The 21,848-nt window shown below is 39.8% G+C and overlaps 1 protein-coding gene across 1 annotated transcript in view; it reads left to right on the top strand.

Annotated features, from left to right (window-relative positions):
* Window positions 1-7,096: 7,096 nt before the first annotated feature.
* Window positions 7,097-21,848, top strand: part of PDE6H (phosphodiesterase 6H) — a 113,711-nt gene continuing 98,959 nt past the window's right edge. The window contains exon 1 of the mRNA XM_044071430.1: window positions 7,097-7,303. Within this exon, the coding sequence (XP_043927365.1) occupies window positions 7,155-7,303 (149 nt within the window). The 5' untranslated portion in view covers window positions 7,097-7,154. The remainder of the gene's footprint in view (window positions 7,304-21,848) is intronic.

Below are 21,848 nucleotides of genomic sequence, written 5' to 3'. Positions count from 1 at the left end.
ACCATTTACAGGCTGCCTGGATCCATTAGAGACATAGGTGCCAAACCAGGGATGAATTTCCTGTTCCCCATCCAATTGTCCAAGTTACACTTGAATTAGGTTACGGAGGAACTCTGCTTTGCATGGATGGGTAGTATCTGGGATACATATCTGTCTCTCCAACAGGTCTTTAAATGGGTAATTTTGGTGCTGTTTGTTTTGTGGATATGCATCAGAGTGGGGTCTGTCAACACCTTGTATACCAGGCATAGATCTCCCTTCAACAGCCTGCAGGAGACATAATACAGGGATAGGGCCTTGATGCAGTTTGCATAGGACATGTTATTACTTACTCCCTGTATTCTTTTAGTGAGAAACATCTGTGGACATTCCAATTGTTGGATATGCCTGGGTAGGTACATACGAAAGGGGGCAGGTGCTAAGTAATAAGACTGATGAATGCTGAATACAGTGTAATAATGACTTCCTTGGACCTAGATGTCATATATGGTGACTGTGATGTAGATAGTTGTTATATGCTATGTGAATTAACTTTATTATATCCACTTATGTTGAAAATGCATTGAACCTTTTCAGGTCAGCATTTTTTTTTTACTTTCTATTGTTTTCTTTTTGTGCTTCTAAAGTTTTTGATCTTTTAAATATTCTATAAATATTTGCAATTTTGAGTACTTTAAATGATTATAGTGTTTATTTCATTTGTTTAACTTATTCTTTTTGTGTACTTTTCTGCTATTTGTTTATTTTTGATTATTCAGCTCCTGTTATTTTTACATGTTAGTATGTATTGATGTCTTTTATTTTTTTTCATTTTGATAAAGTCTGATATACTGCCCTAAGTGTATACTAATTTATAAGGGGAGGATTATGGCTCTGAGTTGTTACAAAGCTGTTTCCTGTACTTGGAGTACAGGGTTGATTTCTTTCACCATAATTTGCTCCTGAAAATGTCCTTCCATGTTAACAAATACAGGATTAAACTGAAAGGGAGCTATGCCCAGTCATACTATCTTGTTAAACAGAAGAAAATAAATAACAGACAAAGAGACAGACAAATAAATAAACAAAAACAATACAAATTCAATTTAAATAAAATAAAATAATACAGTACCTTTTTCAGTGACTGGATGGCTAAACTTGAGCTTCTTGAAATATGCCATCACCAGCTCAGTCAGGCGCTACACTTAACTGCCTTTAACTAATAAAATGATCTTCAGACATTGCCGTCTACTGCCATAAATTAAACAAGTCGGTAAAATACCAAGAAGACTGTAGGTGGAAATTATCTTAGTCATGTTACAAACTGAGTTTTCCACTTCAAAAATAATACCATAAGGATTTTTTTAAGAAGCCAATTCAGGATTCTACATCTGGATTTTAAATTAGTATCTTCAATACAATATTTGACAAGTCAACAATAAAGTCACCTGGAAGCCACACCAGAACATTACAAAATGGAGCATAGTGAGCCTTAGCTATTCCCAGAAGACCTGAGATTGACTACTAGTTTAGGTGCCAGAAGAGCCAGTAGTTGGGAAAGAGTGACTTTGCCAGCTCACTCACTCAGGAAAGTAGGAAGGGATTCCTGCCTGTAATAAAAAAGACAAAATTTGTAGGCTTTTGCTCATCTTCACTGTAACCAGCTAGCTTACATGAATTCTCAAGCTGGTTTTCCAGGAAACTAAGCAGAACCCATCTTGTATTTCTAGACTGGGTATATCAATATCACACTGCCACTGGATCCAGATTCATCAGAGTATTAAGCAGAAGTTATAAGATTTCTATGTCTTACGACAGTTATTGGCTGGTGTTTTCCATCAGAAAGGGATGGCAGTCCTTCTCAGGAATACTACATGGTTCAGTATTTTCATATCATCTTGCACTTACACAACTGTGCATTATTTCTTGGCTCACTTATATTTATGCATTATTTTGAAAAATGTACACATTTTCAAAAATGCATCAACGCAGTAGGTGAAATAAACAGCAGTGTCCTGCATTGTAGGGAGAATGTGACAAACATTTTGTATATTCTACGTGCTTGTAGTAATCATGAAACTGTGTGGGGTCAGGTGTATATGAATATTTAGGCTAGACTGATTGGTATAGTTGCATTTGTTTCCAGAGTCTATAATTAAAAAGACAATGGTTTCCTACTGGTTCACCATGATGAACCCAGGGGTGTGATGTGATTCTAAGCAGCCCTGGCACTGCTGAACATCAGAATTCAGAGCATGATATTACCAGTGTTTTGCAATGTAACATATGGTGTCATCAGCAACAGCGTATAAAATGAGACTGGAGAACGGAAAATCTATAAAACAGTGAAAATGTACTTTGATGGAATGAATATAGCATACAAGTCAATAGATGTAATGCACTGTGTAAGGCAGGAAAAATGCAGTGCATACCGCATTAGTTCAAAAGATGTTTCTCTCTCTTTTTGTTTTGTTTAACTACATTTATTTTGCCACCTTAGAACTAGTTACTGTAATAATGTAAGCAGAGGCTTTATATAAAACAATTGCTGTGTGCCTTGATGGAAATTCAGTATCGATTTTTGTACCTACTTTTCTAATGGTTTGCTCCATGGGTCCCCTTAAAATCAGGCATTGTTACACTTGCCTAAAACAAAAGTCAACAGACATTACCAATAGAGATAATTCATTATGAATGTGTGAAACATCTTAATTATTTTATTTGTGAGTTACCTAACTTCCATTTTCACTATGACTTATTAAGTTCCAACTCAGTGAAGAACAAAATTGCTGGACACACCTAGTCAGGAATTTAACTCAATTAAAAAGAAAATGCAAGGTCTTGGCCACCTACATTCCCAAATGTGTGTATGTGCGTGTGTAGATATTAATTCTATGACTGCACCAATGTGAAGAAAAGGAAATCTCTGAAAACAAATGACTCGCTATTTTCATACATTTAGAAGTAATTTCCTGTGGAAAAGAGTTACTGGAGATCTCATCATCATAGATGAATTTGACCAGAAAGACCCACATCTAGCATCCGCTCATTGAGGAATAAGAAAGGCCTACTTTCCAACCATCTATCTATCTATCTATCTATCTATCTATCTATCTATCTATCTATCTATCTATCTATCTATGGGATTCATGTATATGTTTGACGTTTCACTACTTCGAACCCCACTTCACTGAGTCCATTTGTTTGAAGTAGTGAAGCTTCGAACATTGACTTCGGCAGTCACACTACAGCGCGGAATGGAAATATTCCCTTTTCCCTGCTGTAGTGCAATGTTGGAGTTGGTATATTTAAGTGTGGGGGGGCTTGCCCCCCTGCAAAAACATGTTTTAGTGTTTTTTTTTTTTTTGGGTCACCCGGGGAACTAGACTTCAGCAAAAGTGCACTTTCTTTGAAGTGAACTTTTGCTGAAGTGTAGGGTCTGCTGCTCTATTTTGAAGAAGTGTATTTTCGATGTAGAGCAGTAGACCCAGATATATATATATATATATATATATATATATATATATATACACACACACACACACACACACACACACACACACACATATATATATATATATATATATATATATATATATATATGAATTTCCCAACTGTTTTCTTGTGAAGAATGTTAAAGCAGGAGCTGCATAAGTATTATCTAACCAACTACTCAGCTAAGCAGCTTTTTATACCAATAACTCAGGAGAAGTATATACCCCGACAGAGAAAAAATACTGAAAACAGAAAAATTAAGTAGTTCATTAACTCTGCAGAAACTCACACCTTACAGTTTATTATTTCAGTTAAAGTCTGAGTTCTGTCACCTGCACTAGTGGCATAAATGGATACAGCTCGGACTCTAGCTCAGGTAACCCACATTTGTTTACTGACTCAGGAAATTGATGGAGCAGACAGGGGAACTGTAGTGCCCATCCTGGGCAGGAGAGGTTTTGCTGAGGCATCATCCCAGTTGGAGGCCAGCAGCACAGTAATACTGCTGTCTACAAGGGGCCATGGCTCTGGCTGGGACAAATGTAGAGGAGTGGATGATAGCCCATTACTACATGTCAGTTCCATGGATGATGTGAGCATGTGCATGGGGCAGGGTACCTAAACAAGAAAACACACCTTGGCAGCAATATGATCTTGCTCCTGGTGCCTTGATCTGCTTCCTAACCATGAACATAGGTCAGAATTAAGCAAGGAGTGATAAGGAGGATTCTGTAGACCTGGTGGAAAAAGAGAGGCCCTAAGAGCAACTGATGGTTAGCTGCAAGGCGGCCCAAACAGAAACAAACAGACAAGCAAACAAACATACAAACAAACAAAAAAAAGATTTGATTTCTGTCAGATGAAGAGAGTTGCATTCTCTTTTAGATTTTTCTCAAATACAGACATCCATATGTATGTATACACGATTTTGGTCTATGTAGTGAAGTTGGGTCTTGAAGCAAGCATACTGCAGCCTTTTCTTCTTGTCACTGCCTTCCCATTTTCCGCTTATTTGATGCACTTGGAGAATATTTGTTTACTTTGCTCTACAGTGCATACTATGGCAGCTCTTTTCTTTTGTCTGCCATCTCTTAATAAAACAGTACTTTCATATGTCTAAGCTGAAAAATAACTGCTCACATTGGAGCTAATTTCCTGTGTCACTCCATGCGTACCAATGCTTGGGGCAACTACTTGTATTTCTCAGCTCTTGAGGCTCAGCTATTATCTGTCAGCTCATGCTGCTAATTTTCTTCCATCTTTCTTAAGGCTATCCCTCCATCCTTTACTGTTCTTTTTATTTTTGTACCATCTGTCAAATCACTGATCCTTTTTATTTGCGCTTGACGTAATGCTGGCAATAAACATGTTGAGAAGTACAAGCCTCAGGACCAGCTTCTGTGCTGATCTGCTACTCATATCGTTATCCGGGTAGTACTGCCTCATTGCTCTCTTCTTTATCTTACACTCGAGCCTCATTGCTATCCGTTTACCAACATCTCTGCTATCCTTTCCTTTCAGCTTGCTTGCCATCTTTCTGTGTGCTGCTAAATAGAAGGCCTTACTGAAGTCAAAATACTGTAGAGTTAGGCCATGATTGTCAAATGAACCCTATGATTTCAAATCAGCATAACATGGATTTATTCAAAAGAAAGAAACATTTAATTCCGTGTATTTTTTTTACATAATTATTAACAATTTTTAGAAATATCATTACTTGAAAATTGGCAGATTATGACTTGCTGATATATACAAGTTCAAATATGTGTGCAACAATATAGTAACAGCTGAGTTACATCAAATTTCTACCAGTGTCAGATAGAGATGTCAACTTTTAATTGTTGATAATTCAGGAAGATCTTAGCAGAGCCATAACAAGGGCAGGGTAAAGTTGGATGGCTGCCTTGGACGCAAACTGTTAGGGTGGGGCGTGATTAGCTGCTGCTGAAGGTGAGCGAGTTTAGTATGTTAGTAAGTGTAGCAAACATATTGCTGCATTTGTAACAGAGCTGGCAATCAAAGGTTTTGTTTTGTTTTTTTTTGGCCCTCAACTTTGGGTTGAAAGAAGCACCTGATAACCATGCTATGGCTCTGCATTGAGCTATACTCAGAGTAGATAATATACATGCTATATTAATGACCCTAAGAACTACAAATACGCACAGCCAGGTATGCTTTAAGATAACAACTACAGAAAAACTAAAACATGATATATATATATATATATATATATATATATATATATATATATATATATATAGCATACTGCACTTGGGTTGCAAGAGTAGTTGCAAGTTAAAAATTAAAAAGCTAGGCCATTTGGCAGGGCCCACATGCTGGTCTGTTCCCTGTACCCCAGTTCTTGCTACTAGGGAACTGATGAGAGTTGATCTAATCTGGAATGCCCAGGTCCAACCACACAGAAAGAATTCAGTGCTGGTAGAGAAACTATCAGGTAAGATTCTGCAGGGAGTAGTAACAAAAAAGCATTCATTGTAACAATATTGTTGAAAAATTGCAGTAAGGTATATATAGACATTAGGACATGCTTTGAATACTAGCGTATGCAAATATTAGGAACATGAATACTGAGCCGCTTTAAGAAATATTTCACTTCAATAACCATTTTTAATTCCTATAAGACTTTATTCAGTATTCAGATTTAAGGATTGTAAAATACCATAACAGTTCAGATAATGAAGCATTGCGTTTCATTGACTTCCTAATATGTAAGGGCACTTCCATGTAAGTCAGAAAAAGAAAAGATCTTAAAATTATTAAATCTAAATGAAGCGAACAAAAAGTAGTTTCAGGTTAAGGCTGTAAGTATTACTTTTTATAACACATAATCCTTCTTATGCAGGGATTACTCCCTCTGCTAAACCTTTTATCTGATGTAATCCTAGGAGGTGCTTAATTTAAGGGGACACTGCACTTTCAGTGTGAAGTTGTTTTCCTGAAATTCTTACGAACTGTTAGCTTCATTATCTTTAAGTACTCATGTATTAAAAAGATGATCTTCTGTTTCAATAAGGCAATAATCTTCATTTAAATTTTAATTTATGAGGAATTTGTTAATATGATGGTGATTTATTTCAACTGATTTTATTAAAACAATGATAAAATGAGTAGACTGTTATGGGAATAGACATAAGCTTTTTTATTTTTGAATCTGACCTAAAAAATCAGAAGAGGTACAGATACCATTTGCTTTCAGCCTGAAATAACTGCATTAGTTAAATGTGAAAAGTCCTACTAAGTTATTATCTTTCCTTATAAATACTTTTGAGAGACTTAAGGCTGATATGTAATTTGTGATGTGGAAAGCCATGAATTCCCTGAAACTTGGAATATGCAGCATTGACAGTAGTGCAGTGATGGTGGGTATAGATCTTTGTAACTAAAAAGGACATGACTTACCTATACAATTAATTTCTCTGAAGTATTGTATTCCATATTGCATGTGATATGAAGCAGAAATGCACAGACTTTGAAGGCTACTTCCTTTTTAAAATCTAATTAATAGATTTTTTTTTAACTAGCCTCCATGTTTCAAAGATATATTTTCAGAAAGACATTTTATATTTAAATGTTCCATTCACCTTGTGTGTTCCAGAGATCAGGATCTACTGATAAGTTCTGCTGGTTTTTACAAATCACTAAGCCAAAGATTATCGAAGATGAGTACAACTACACCAAACACAAACACACTGGCTCCTCCTAGCACAGCAACAGCAGGTCCTACAACACCTCGGAAAGGGCCGCCAAAGTTCAAACAAAGGCAGACTCGCCAGTTTAAAAGTAAACCTCCAAAGAAAGGAGTAAAGGGGTAAGTTATGTATTAAAAGTGCCATATAAATAAGTGAAAGTAAGTGTGTGTGTGTGTGTGTGTGTGTGTGTGTGTGTGTGTGTGTGTGTGTGTGTGTGTGTGTGTGTGTGAATTGGTGAATCACAGGGTGTAATAACAGAATTTCATATCACTTAAACCACAAAATTGAAATGTCAAATGAATGACATCCGTTTGCTGAGAACTTAAAATGTCAACAACATAAATAATATACTGAAACCAAGAAAAATAAGAGCTATGTAAATCTAAATAAACTATGTTGCATGTAACCATGTCTACTGTCCCTTCTCCACATGGGACATATGTCTGAATACTCATTTTTTACTACCTCTGTGGTCATACTACCTTACCACTTCAGAAAAAAGGGAATGCTTGATTTTCAAAGAAAAAAAGTCCAAACTTTAAGCTACTACATCCAGTTAGTGTGTGTGTGTGTGTGTGTGTGTGTGTGTGTGTGTGTGTGTGTGTGTGTGTGTGTGTGTGTGTGTGTGTGTGTGTGTGTGTTCATAGGTTCATTGGTTCATAGGTGTATATTAGGCTAACAACCACTAGGATCTCCATAAGCCTAGCTGTGCAACCCAAATCTGTCCCACAACTTATACGTTTTAGACATTTATATAGGGAGTGGTTGCTGGTTATAACATGGCTTACTTACTGCCTTCATCCATCAGAGACACAGGCGCCAGATGAGGACTGAATTTTTGATTTCCCATCCAGTGATCTAAGTTACACTTAAATAGGGTTAGGAAGGGACTTTATTTCACATGGATGGGAAGCTGAGCCTATTCCAGAGACTGGAAATTCTCTGAAATATGTATGTCTCTCCAACATGTTCTATTTATGTTACATGCAAAATTTAGGTCTTTAGATTTAGTACCTTTTATACTGTTTATTTTACAAATGTGCAAAAGGTTCATCAGGGCACGGTCCAGGGATGCCTTGTATGCCAGGCATAGATAGCTTCTCGGTAGTCTGTATGAGACTGAGTGTAGAGTTATGGCTTTGAGGCAATCTGCATACAACATTGTGTTTATGCCCTATATTCTTTTTGTAATTTACCTTTGCAGATGTTATAGTTGCTGTATGTGTCTGGTCATGGATTCCCTTTAGAAGCTCGAAATACTGAAATATAGAAATGCAGTATTTCGAGCCCATAAAGTGGAATCCTGAAAAGAGTGAAACCTCAGAAGCACAAAATTCAAAACCTCGAATACCAGAGGGTTTGAGTCAGCGCTTCTGGTGTTTTGCTGTGGTTATGGATTCAGGTAAGTTTTGATGTGTTAAGAGTTTTGGGTAGGGGCTGTGGTGTGTGTTAGTCTGTTTTGTTGCTGTGATGTGTGTGTGCGAGGAGAATGTAGCTTGTGTGGTGGTGTTTTGTGTGTTCTTGCATGTAGTGTGACCTCAGAGTTAGAATATTTAAGTAGGGGGTGGGGGGCATAGCCCCCCACATGGGGGGGTACAGAGGTGCTTGCCCCCCCTGCTTTTATGTAGTACAGAGCTTGAGTGTGTGTGTGTGTGTGTGTGTGTGTGTGTGTGTGTGTGGGGGGTGGAAGGTGTATGTTTGTGGACAGCAGAAGCGCTAATTCAAAATCTCCGGTATGCGAGATTTTGAATTTCGCGCTTCTGAGTTTTTGTTCTTGTTAGGTTTTGACTTTATAGCCTTGACATACTGAATTTCAACATTTCAGTATTTCAAGGATATAAAGTGAATCCTTGGTCATACACGTACCGAAGGGGGTGTTATACTCAATGATGGGTCTGCTGAGGGCTGAGTATAGTGGTTCAGTGACTTCCCTGGACCTAGATACCATGCCTTTACTTATAAGTTAAGCACCGTAGAAGGATTTCTTTACTATCTTGGACACTTGTTGGTAAAAGGCCAGGTTACTCTCTACATGTATTCCCAGATCCCTGACTACTGGGTCTACTTTTAGGGATGTTTTATCAATAAGTTGCTTCCCAGGGATGCTGACTTCCCAAAAGGCAGTATAATGGATTTATTGGCATTGAGTTTTAAGCCATGGAATTGGCACCAGTCATTTGTCTGTGCTTGACTCTCTTGTAAGATGTTTGCATTTTGGGGGATTCCATGAGTACTTCCAGTTTGCAATCATCTGCAAACTTTGCCAGCCAGAGGCTTTTGACATTGGCCCTGACTTTCAAGAAGTAGATGGTAAAGAGTAGCTGGCTCAGCACGGAGCCCCGGGAGACTCCACTGGTGACCTGCCTCTTTGCAGAGATGGTTTTGCCAAACCTAAATTCATGGGTCTTATCTGTGAGTCAGCTATCCAGTGTACTATATAGCAGTTTATGCCTAACTCTAAAAGTCTGTTACTAATGTCTGAGTAGGGCATTTTATCAAATGCCTTAGTCAGATCAAAGTAGGCAGCGTCCACTGTTTTACCTTCATCCATTGCCTTGTTGACCTTCTCAAAGACATCCACCAGGTTCAGTAGGTGGGTTCATATCAGAAGACCAAAGACACATTCTGTCGAATGGTTAAACTTCAAATGTCGAAAACGCAAAATGATGAAGTGGCTTTTAAGCAAATTCTCTGGGAAAGAAGTCGCCGGGCCGCTTCCATCACTTTGCCATTTTTGGCACTGTAGTGCGATCTTGGAGTTGGTATATTTAAGTAGGAGGGTGTGGGGTCGAAGCCCCCACTTAAAATAGTGTTTAGTGTGGGTTTTTTTTTTTTGGTGGGGAACAGCGATTTTTTTCCCTGGGAAGAAAATCGTTGTTCTGGCTGTTCACTCTTTTTAGTTTTCATTGTTTTGTGGTCGATATAACAGCTTTCAATCTTTTGATCATTCGCTGTTATAATATAGACCCCAGTAGGCATGACCTTTCTTTGACAAAGCCAAACTGGGATGGATCCAGTATCTGAGGGTCTCCTATGTCTTTGCTGATCATTCCCATGATTCATTTTGTTTCTGTGGTTTTGCATATGAGACTAGTCAGACTAATGGTCCTTTAGTTTCTGGGATCTATTGTTGGCCTGCCTTTAAGAAGCTTATGAAGTGGGATGACCACTGCAGTCATCCATTTTCATGGCAAGAAACCAGTTTTGAGACTATATAGTTACTCCAGCAGCCCTGATAGGACATATTTTAGACTATTCAAGAGGCATTCCAGGATATTATTGGGGTCCATCGAGGCTGTGTTCTTGGCCTTAGTGAGTGCAGCTAGGATATGCTCTCTGTTTATAGCTGGAGGTATTATGTTTGAAGGTATTTATTGGGGGGCAACTGGGGTGGGTGAGTGGGGACTAAAGCTGAAAATGAATTTGTCAGCCAGCAGATTTGCTAAGTCATCCAAATCAGTGAATGTGGCACCATTAACCACCAGTTCAAGACACTGCTGTGGGCTATTTTTGAGGTTTCTGACATAGCTGTATCAAGTTTAATGGTTGTCTTTGGCATGGGAGGCAATCTTGACCTCAAAAATGGATTTACTGGACTTAATTAAGTGTCATATGTGTCTGTTTAATTTGATGGGTTGGGGGTTGGGAGTTGGCATATGGTTAAGGTATTCACCTCAATGGCAAGAGGCAGAGGGCTTGATTCTCACCAAGAAAAAATGGTTATGTTTAAAATAGCCCTTAAGGGCAGCTAGTCTAGTACTTACCTATGATCCAATGAGATAGTTTGTATCTTTATGGGAGTTACACTTCCTGATTTTTACAATTATTTTTTTTTTCCTTTTGTTGCATATCCTGTTTAATTTGGGATGCCACCAGGGTGGTAGTTTTTACAGTTAGTTATGGGTTTACTTCTGGTAGGTACAGTGGCATCTATGCAGCCATTGACATGGTTGTACAGAGTTTCTGTGAACAATTCTGCATTGGCTGATGTGCTCTCTGGGTTTGGAGGGCATTGAATTTCGATATACTATTGCTTAATAAAAGGTAGTTTTCCTTGGAATAGTTCCAAACTGTTACTGGGTTTTCTGAGGTTACTGAGCTGATTTTGCTTTTGAAAGAGACAGCTTTATGGTTGGATATGACATTTGGGGAGGGGGGTGCAGCATAGGTTCATAGGATCATAGAGGTTTACTAGATTAATGGCCCTAGAGTCCTTACAAGCCTAACTATATTTATCCTGAGTTGCCCCAATTGTCAGTGGTTCGGTGACTGAAGTTCTCAGAGGTAATGATCTATGGTAGCTAATACTGACTTCCTCTGTGCAGGAGGGACATAGGCACCATCCTGGGAGTAAATTTGTGGTCATCCATCCATCAATCTAGGTTGCATTTGAAGAAGGACAGGGAGGGGCTCTGTTTCGCATGAATTGAAAGCTTGGTCTAGAGAAGTGGCAGTCTCTGGGAGATATAGCTATCTCTCCCACACAATCTGTTCATGACGAGGTTGAGATCCCTGGAGTGAGTGGCTCTTGTGTGTTTTTTTTATGAATGTGTAGCATTTCCATCAGGACCGTGTCACAGACTGCCCTGTAAGCCAGGTGTAGGTCACCCCATAGCAACCTGTAGGAGATAGAATGCAGTGACAGGGCTTACAGTCTTTTTGTGCAAGACCTGTTTTGTGTACTCTGCAATTTCTTGATGATAAACCTCTTTGGTCTCAAAAATTGTTGTAGGTATCTGGTGAGGTACATGAAAAACAGAGCATTGTACTCAATTATTGGCCTGATGATGGCTGAGTATAATGGTATTGTTAGATACTTAGAACTAGATGTGATGCATTTACTTATAAGATGATCCACATAGAAGGATTTCCTTTCTACTGTGGATAAGTGGTGGTCAAAGTTCAAATTGCTATCAACCTGAGTACCCAGTTCATGTACCACTGGGTCTACACTTAGATGTAATTAGCAGGGATGTCAGCTTTCCCAAGGAATAATAATGCATTGTTTTGCATTTAGCTTTAATCTGTGGCTTTCACACCAGTCATTTGTCTGCATTAACCTTGTCTGCAGTATATTAACATCATTGGGGGACTCAATGATTGCTCCTGATTTGCAATTGTCAGTGATTTTGGTCAGCCACAAGCCATCTAAGTTTGCCTAGATGTCTGAGAAATAAATTGCAAACAATAAGGGGCCCAGCACAGAACCCTGTGGTACGCCTCTGATGACTGGTCTTTTGCTAGAAGTGAAGTCACCTACTTTGACAGTATGTGTCCAGTCAGTGATCCATTTGACTACCCATCTGGTAATGTGGGATTAATTCTTAATTGCGTGGGAGATTGGGCCAAATGCCTTGGCTAGGTCAAGGTAGGTGGTATGCACTGTCTTTCCCTCTTCCAAGTCCTTGGTGACTTTCTTGAAAAAGTCAAACATGTTTAGCAGGCATTATCTATTATTAATGAATCTGAACTGGGTTGGGTCCAGAGTTTGGAGATTACTTATGTCCTAGTTAATAAGGTCTCTGTTTTTTTAATTTCTCCAAGTCTTTTAGGTTTCTCATACCATGACAGGAATGGACCCCATTCCTAAGTCAAAGTATGATTAAAGTTCATGAAATTAGTATTGTTTCACCATTTGATGTCAGCCAGTAGTGCTCTTTGCAGCACCCGCAATATGCCCAGTAATGACTCCTTCTGCAGTTCTTATGGCGTTACATGTACTGGTAACATATCCAAATACGATTGTAAATTCTTTTTATAAGACCTGTTGCTCCTACTACTACTGGAACTGTCTGAGTATCTTTCTTCCACATTGCTCTCATTTCTGCCTGCAGATCCTGATATTTTATGACTTTGTGTCCCTCTGTATGCAAGACACTGTAGTCACTATGTGTGGCAATTTCAATGATCAATGCTACTTTTGTCTATCCATAATGATTCTTTCCATGGCCTTGCAGATGAGGCTAGTCAAACTTATGGGCCTATAATTCCCTGGGTTGGTTGATGGTCCCCTTTTGTGCAGAGAGAATACTGTTGCTGCCCTCCTTTCTGCTATAAAATAGCCAGTTCACAGGCTGTGGTTAAATAGAGATCCAAGTGGGTCTGCTAGGTCATGTTTTAATTGTTTAAAATGCAACCTGTGATGTTATCTGATCCCATTGTTGTGTGTTTTTGACCTTGGAGAGCACATAGATGACCTGATCTCTTGAGATAATAAGCTGAGGAATGGTGGCAGGTATACTTTGGGGGATGACTGGAGGGGACAGAGGGGTGAAGTTTGCTTCAAATTTGTCAGCTAGCAAGTTGGCTATTACCTCTGGTTGAGTATAGGTGATCCCATCCACAACAATTTCAGTACATAGCTGGGTATTCCCTTTTAGATTTTAGACATAGGTAAAGAATGCCTTGGGATTATTTTTAGCTAGGTAGGCTAGTTTTGCTTCATAATTAGCTTTGGAGGACTTGACAAGATCTCTAATTTGTTTGTTTAAGATAGAGAATGTATAGCCTGTTTTAAACTAGGGGTCCACCTGCCAGGGTGGCTTGTTTTTTCAGTAAGACCTGGTTTTAATCCAGTCAGGTACAGTCAATTCTATACAACTGCTTATGTGGTTATACATGTCAATGATGTACACCGCTGCATAGGAGTCCATGTTATCTGTGTTTGAAAGGTTTTGAAACTTCTTATACCATCACTTGGTATGAAGCAAATCATCTTCAAAAAATTCTTAAGCATTTTTGAGCTTGATGGGATATTTGGTCTTATAGTTACATCAAATGACACTGATTTATGGTCCGATCTTACCAGGGAAGACTTCACACAAGGGGCACAATGCTTTCTCAGGTTAGTGAGTACTATGTCTAGGACATTTGAGCTCTTGTGGGTGTGCTGACTAGCTGTTCCAGAGCATTTGCACTGACAAGGTCCAAGAACCTCTGAACCAGCATGTCTGTGGTCATGTTTGTTTCCCAGTCAATGGTAGGATAATTAAAATCACTCATGAGTAAGGTGTTGAGCTGTATGACAAATGACTCCGGTAAGTCCAAGTATGCGGTATGCTTTTCCTTTTTCATGGTGGAGGACCTATATCTAGCTATAATGTGGTAGGGGGCTTTGCCTATAGTTAATTGGACATGGAATAGCTCATGAGAGTCATAGTGTTTGACAAGTCTTGAGGTGTACTTAACCTTAACGAAGATGGATACACCTTCTCCTTTGGTTCTTTCATTCTCAGTTTGTGGTCTGAACTTATGCAAGGCATTGTAGTCCTGCATGACTGGGGTATTTTCTGCACCTTTGAACCATGTCTCGGTGACTGCACAGATGTCAACATCTTCCAAAGTGAGGGGTGCTTCCAGGGAGTGCAGTTTCTTGTTTAGACTCCTAGTATTAAGCAGCAGTACCTCAAGTGTATCTACAGAGGATTTTGTTATGTTGGTAGGTTGGTTATTTTTACATTGCCTAAAAAAGGCACAGTAGGGGTGGCTAATGCCTTTGCCAATATCTGAAAGGCTAGAGAAGACAGGTACAGATAATCTCTGGCAAAGCAGTGTGGCCTGTTGACCATGTCTTCCCAGACTGACTGATATTGGATCCCCTTGGACTTGACACCAGAAGCTAAGCCAATTGTTAAAGTCAATCATTTTTTGTTTATATTGTGGCATCATCCTTGGAGAAGGTAGAATGATGCTTAAGACTAGGCTTACACCTGTCTGTGAGACATAATATGAGAGCTCAGTTATGTCTCTCTTCATATCGTCCAGTGAGGTATGTCTCAAGTCATTCACCCACCCAATGTGGACTATGAAAAAGTCATACTGGTTGAGTGACTTGAGTGCTTGATTGACCTGATGGATCTTGGCACATGACAGGCAGCTAACAGTAACCCGCTCCTTATCGAGCCTGATGATGAGAACATCCGTTTGTCTCACAATGGAGTCACCTATGACCAATACATTAGGTTTTGTGGCGTTACGCCTTATGGGTGTATTTGCTGGGACACCAGTATGTGTGTTATTATGTGTTGTGGTTGTTTTTTGCATTGTTATGTGTGTAAATGGTTAGTGTTTGGGAAAGTTTCTGATCTTTTGGTAAGTTACTAGTGAGTACCTCCTCTTTTATAAAAATATTTCAAGCCTATATAAACTAAAGCACTGCTGGTGATTCCCTGCTAGGTCAGGAAAGTAAGCTTATTTTTTTTTGTCTGACTTGCTGATAGAGCTGCTTTCTCTTCTGTTTTACCTGCTCCATTTTGTTTTCTGTTTTAAGAAATCTGCTTGGCTTGGTGATTTTGTTCTACGTATCAGATAGACACTTAAATTATATAGGCTGCACATTTTGCATGTTTTTTTCATTGGTTAAATTGTTTCTTGACTGCACATTTTAAACTGTATTTTAACTAATAGCTGCATTATTTCTGCTTTTTCTGTTTGTGACTGCATCTTTTCTGTACTTGATTTGAACTGTACTGTTAGCCTAGATAGCATTGTTTAGATTAAGATCTGCTGAATCTAGCCTGTTATTGATACACTTGAGCACTAATCCAGTCATCTTATATTAAGTAGGGCTCCCCTGCACCCTTGTGGCAGAAGAGTGTGGATCCAGTCTTATCTGAACTGTGAATCGCTGGAATAAGGTTCACTGTGTGCTTTCCTATTTATAGATTAGCAGGGGTTAACAATACCCTGTATACACACAAATGCCTTGAAACACAATTTTCCTAAGACAACTGTCAGTGGAACCCACCCAAGCTTCCCTGCTGCACTATGGTGAACTCAGCTGAGTACTAACCAGCATTGCCACACTTATTACCCCTAGCCATAAATAGAACAAGCCCTTCTGTTAGTCCAAGTGTAAAAAAATAGTCTAACTAGCCCACTCTCTTCCCCAATACTACTTACTGTAAAATAACTGCTATAATGAACAGGTTTGCCATCTTTTCTCCTGCCAGCCTGATTGACATGGGTAATGTAGTAATTGTCTCATGTATACTGACAACCACTTATTCCTAAAATAAAAACCCTATGTGAGAGATGTAATTACACTATGAAATTGGAGTCAATTCTCTCACGTAGCAACAAACAGGATATCAAAGAGGTTGTCCTCATACACACTTCACCTCTTACACAAAATAAGGTTGCAACACATAAACCCACATATGTGGAGGTAGTCACTAGAAACCTACCAAAGTATCAGAGACCTCCCAAATGTAAACCATTTGCACACACTTCTATGCAAATCATAACCACTACACATAATAACACATACACCAGTGTCTCTGCAAATAAGCTCCTAAGGCAAAACACCTCAAAACCTAATGTCTATGTCATAAGCAACTCCATAGTGAGACACACAGATGTACCCCTCACCAGGCTGGACTAAAAACAAGGTCATGGTCAGTTGCCTGTCAGGTACCAGGATGTATCAAATCACGCATGCGCTCAAGTCACTCAACAGCAATTACTGTTATTACTAAGCAGAATTCTACCTTCACCCAAGATGATGCCACAATATAAACAAAAAATGATTGACTTCAACAATTGGCTTAGCTTCTGGTATCAGTCCAGGGGGATCCAGTACCTATCAGCATGGGAAGACATGGTTGACAGGCCATGCTGCTTTGCCAGAGACAGTTTGCACCTGTCTCCTCTAGGCTTTTGGATACTGACAAAGGCACTTGCCTCCCCATAGTGCCTTTTTTAGGCAATGCCAAAACTACAAAATTTTCGACGTAACAAAGTCTACTCAAGACAAACTAAAGGTTTTGTTGCTTAATGCTAGGAGTCTGAATATGAAGCTGCACTCCCTGGAAGCACTTCTCACCTTGGAAGATGGTGATGTCTCTGTGGTCACTGAGATAGGGTTCAAGACTGCAAAGAATTCCCTAGCCATCAAGGCTACAATGCCTTCTACACATTCAGACCTCAAAATGAGCATGAAAGAACCAAAGCCAAGCACACCTCAAGACTGGTCAAACAGTACAACTCTCTCAAACTATTCCATGTCCAATTAACTATAGGCAAAATGCTCTACCACATTATTGCTAGCGCTATAGGTCCCCACCATGAACCAAGAAAAGCACACCACCTACCTGGAATTACTGGAGTTACTCACCATGCAACCCAACACTTTAGTCATAGGAAATTTCAGCTATCCCTCCATCAACTTGGAGATGTACACAAGCACAAATATGCTCACCCAGAGGTTCTTGGAATTTGTCAACACATAAATGCTCTGGAACAAATAGTCTGCACCCCCCACAAGGGACTCAAATGTCCTAGTCATAGTACTCACCAACATGGAGGGTCACAATCCTCTGTGTGATGCCCTCCTTGTTAAGGCTGGACCATAAATCAGTCTCATTTGAAGTAACTGTTGGACCTGACACCCCTATAGGAGCAAAAAATCTAAAAAAACTTTTCCAAAGCAAACTAAAACCTACTAAGCGATGGTATAAAACATTTTATATCCCCCACAATGACTAATAACAATGAGTCCTATGCAGAAGTGTACACAAATGCCCTGTATAAAAAGTTAATAAACTGTATAGACTCGGCTGTATCTGACCGGATGAAAACCAGGTCCTCCCAAAAAACAAGCCGCCCTGGTGGACCTGAAGTATAAACAGGTTATATAACAAGAGAAAGAACCTGATGTCTAAGAACAAGAGGGAACTGACTCAGCAGAGGAAGAATTCTCACCACAGCTTGAACAAGCAAATCAGAAATCTTGTAAAGTCCCCTAAAGTGAACTACAAAGTGAAAATAGCATCCCTAGCCAAGGATAATCATAAGGCATTTTTTCACTACGTCGGAAATCTAAAAGGGTTTGCCTAGGTATGTGCTGAACTGGTAGTGGATGGCACCACTCATGGTATACCAGAGGAAATTTCCAACCTGCTAGCTGACAGATTTGGTGCAGAGTTCACCCCCCTGTCCCCAATAGCCATACCCCAAGGCATACCTGACACCAGTCCTCTGCCTAGTATCTCCAGAGATCAGGGCATATCTGTGCTCTCCAAGGCCAAAAACACAGCCTCAAATGGGATCAGAAATCATCCCAGGTTGCTCACTAAGCAGCCTAAAACAAGACCTAGTGGACCCACTTGTCATTCCCTTTAACCATAGCCTGAGAACTGGCCTTGTTCCCGCAGAGTGGAGAACAGCAAAGGTAATCTCCTTGCACAAAGGAGAGCATCAACCAGCCCTGAGTACTACAAACACATACATCTAATCAGCCTCATCTACAAGGCCATGGAAAAAATCATCATCATGGATTTTATCAACAAGGACATAGGCAACATTCAAACTCTAGACCCAACCCAATTTGGCTATGTTAAGGATATAATATGTTTATTAAAACTAGTGGACTTCTTCAAGAAAGTCAGCAAAGCCCTGGATGAAGGTAAGATAGTGCATACTGCCTATCTTGACCTAGCCAAGGCCTTGACACAATCCCTCACTCAGGTATCATTGAGAAACTCTCCCAGCTGAGGATCAACCCTAACATCATTAGATGGGTAGCCAACTGGCTCACCAACAGAACACATACTGTTAAAGTTGGTGACTTCACTTCTACCAGTAGACCCATCACCAGTGACGTACCACAAGGATCTGTTCTGGGCTCTTTCCTGTCTAGAATCTATTTCTCAGAAGTCCAGGCTAAAGTAGATGGCCTTTGGCTTACCAAGTTCACTGATGATTGCAAATTGGGAGCAATAATTAAGTCCCCCAGTGATGTTAATATATTATAGGAGGGACTAACACAGACAAATGATTGGTGCCAAAGACAGTCTAAAACCAAGCACAAAAAGTGCATTATTATCCCTTTGACAAAGCATAATTCCCTGCAATTTTCAATATTGACAGCAACCTCCCTAAGTTCAAACTCAGTAGTGTGAGATCTGGGAATCCAGACTGATAGCAAGCTGAACTTTGACTACCAAATTTATACAGTGGTAGGGAAAGCTTTCTACATTGTGCTTCTCATAAGTAAATGCATTGCAGCCAGATCTAAGGATGTTATAACTCCACTGTACTCGACCCTCATCAGACCATTAATAGAGTACAATGCTCCCTTTTGCATATATCTCACCAGATACCTGCAGCAGCTGGAGAGACCACAGATATTTCTCACCAAGAAAATACATGGCCTCCAAACCATGACCCACGTGGATAGACTGAAAGCCCAGTCACTGTACTCTGTATCTTATAGGCTGCTGAGAGACTACTTGTGCCTGGCCTAAAGAGCAGTCTCTGATCCTTCTCTGATGGAAATGCTGCACACCTGTAAGTCAAATGGCACAAGAGTCACTTGCTCTAGGGATCTTAACCTAGCCTGTGACATAAATAGAACATAGTGGATAGACAAATATATTTCCCAGAGATTGCCTCTCCTCTTGAATAAACTTTCAGTTCATGTGAAGCATAACTCTTCAATGACCCTATTCAAGTGCAACCTAGACAAATGGATGGGAGACCACAAATTCACCCCGGTGTGGCACCTGTGTCCCTCATGGACAGGTGTAACCGGTGTTGATCATAGACTCACTCTGCGAATTATGTCCATCTAACCAAGGAAAATTGGGGCAACTCAGGATTAACATGGCTAGGCTTGTAAGGGCTCTAGAGCTGCTAGCCTAGTAACCTTCAATGAACCTATGAACCTATATGTGGGTTTATGTGTCTTGTCCTTATTTAGTGTGGGAAGTGTGTACATGCTGGCAACCTGTTTGGAATTTGATTTGTCCTTATCTGAGAGTCTTGCCTCCAATTTCATAGTGTAACTACATCTGTCACATAAAGTATTTGTTTCAGGAGTAAGTGGTTATCAGTATACATGAGACAATTACTACATTGCGTCAGGATGCCCATGTCTATCAGGCTGGCCAGAGAGATGATGGGAAACTGCCCATCCATGATAGCAGGTTCTTACTGTATGTCTTATTAGGAAATGGAATGTGTTAGTTTAACAGGACTGTGCTGGTAGCTCCAAGACTGCAAGAGGGACCTATAGTTTGTGTAGGCTATGGCTTGATCAATAAGGCAACACTGCTCAGTGTGCAAGCCATTGCTCCTAGAGCAACCAAAAAACTTTGAAGAGTTTCAATGACAGCTATTTAGGGAAAAAATGAGTTTCTAGGCTTTTGTGCCTATACAGGGCACTACTAACCACTGCTGTGTGAAGAGCAGCACCATGCAAATGCAAGGCTTAAATACGAGCAAAGAGAAACAAGTTTTAAGCTAACTACCAATCACAAAAGCACACAGTAAGCCTTCCACCAGCAGTCCCCAACTCAGACAGGTTAGAGCAGCACACTATTGCCACAAGGTGCAGAAAAACATCTTCTTAATGTAGAATCTCTGGTTCACTATTTTGGACGCTATAATGGGCATATGCATTAACTGATTAAAGGTGTTTGTATTTATGAAGTCCAGGAATCTCTGTGCATGTAGATTTGGGGCCAAGTAGGATGCTCAGTCTATAGAGAGGTAATTAAAGTCCCCTATGAGTAAGGTGTTATGTTGGATGTTGAGTGTCTCTTGCATGTCTAAGTATGCATTATGAATTACATTGAAGGTGACCTATAGCTTGCTAGGATATGGAATGGGATTTTTATCTGTAGTGACCTACACATGAAGAAACTGCAGCATGTCAACTGTTTCACCAACCCAGAGGTATACTTGTTACTGTTGTATATTGAGACACCTCCACCTTTAGTCCCTGTCTGTGCATCTACTGTTCTAAAAGTGTGGAAGGCACTGAAATCTTGCACTGCTGGGGCATTCTCTGTGGCTTTAAACCATGTCTCAGTTATTACACAGATGTATATATTCTCTAGGTTGAGAAGGGCTTGGAGAGAGAGTAGTTTTTGTTTATTCTATTGGCATTAAGCAGTAACACCTTGAGGTTCAGTTGAGTTGATTATGCTGTGTCAGTAGGTTTGTCAATTTGGCATTGCCTAAAAAGGTTCTGTGGGGGAGAGTAAAGCTTTAGCCAGCATTTGAATGCCTAGAGGGGACAAGTGCAGACCATCCTTGGCAAAGCAATGTGGTCTGTTAACCATGTACTTCCATGCTGACCAATATTGAATCCCCTTGGAATGACACCAGAAACTCAACCAACTGTTAATACCAATCATCTTTTGTTCATATTGTTGCATCATCCTTGGTGAAAGTAATATGCCGTTCAATGCTAGGCTCATACCAACTTGAGACACATAGTCAGAGAGATTTATAATGTCTACTTTCATATAGTCTAGCAAGGTATGTCTGAAGTCATTTACACCTACGTTGACTATGATGGAATCATACTGGTGCCTGTGGTGCAGTAAATTGAGAGTGTATGTAATCTGACTGATCCTGGCTCCTTGTTCAGCTAGTCAGAGTGGCATCAGTATGTCTTACAATGAAGTCCCCTATGACTAGAGCCCTGGGAAGTGTGTTTGCCTTATGGGCTTTGCATTTGGGGCTCTACAGAGTGTGGATGTATGTGTAGTGTTAGGTGTTGCTTTTGTTCAGTACTTTTGGGTTTACTGAGGATAATATTTGACAATGGGTAGTCTAGGAGGTTTTTGATGTTTAGGAAAATTGAATTTCAGTGCCTCACCATAAGTTGGCCTAAGTATGTGTGTTATGTGGTATGTGTGGTGGATATTGGGTGTG

The sequence above is a fragment of the Protopterus annectens genome, chromosome 1.part0 (genome assembly GCF_019279795.1).
Source record: "Protopterus annectens isolate FY-2018-M chromosome 1.part0, PAN1.0, whole genome shotgun sequence".
Lineage (NCBI taxonomy): Eukaryota > Metazoa > Chordata > Ceratodontiformes > Protopteridae > Protopterus > Protopterus annectens.
This window is presented reverse-complemented; position numbering and strand designations above follow the sequence as displayed.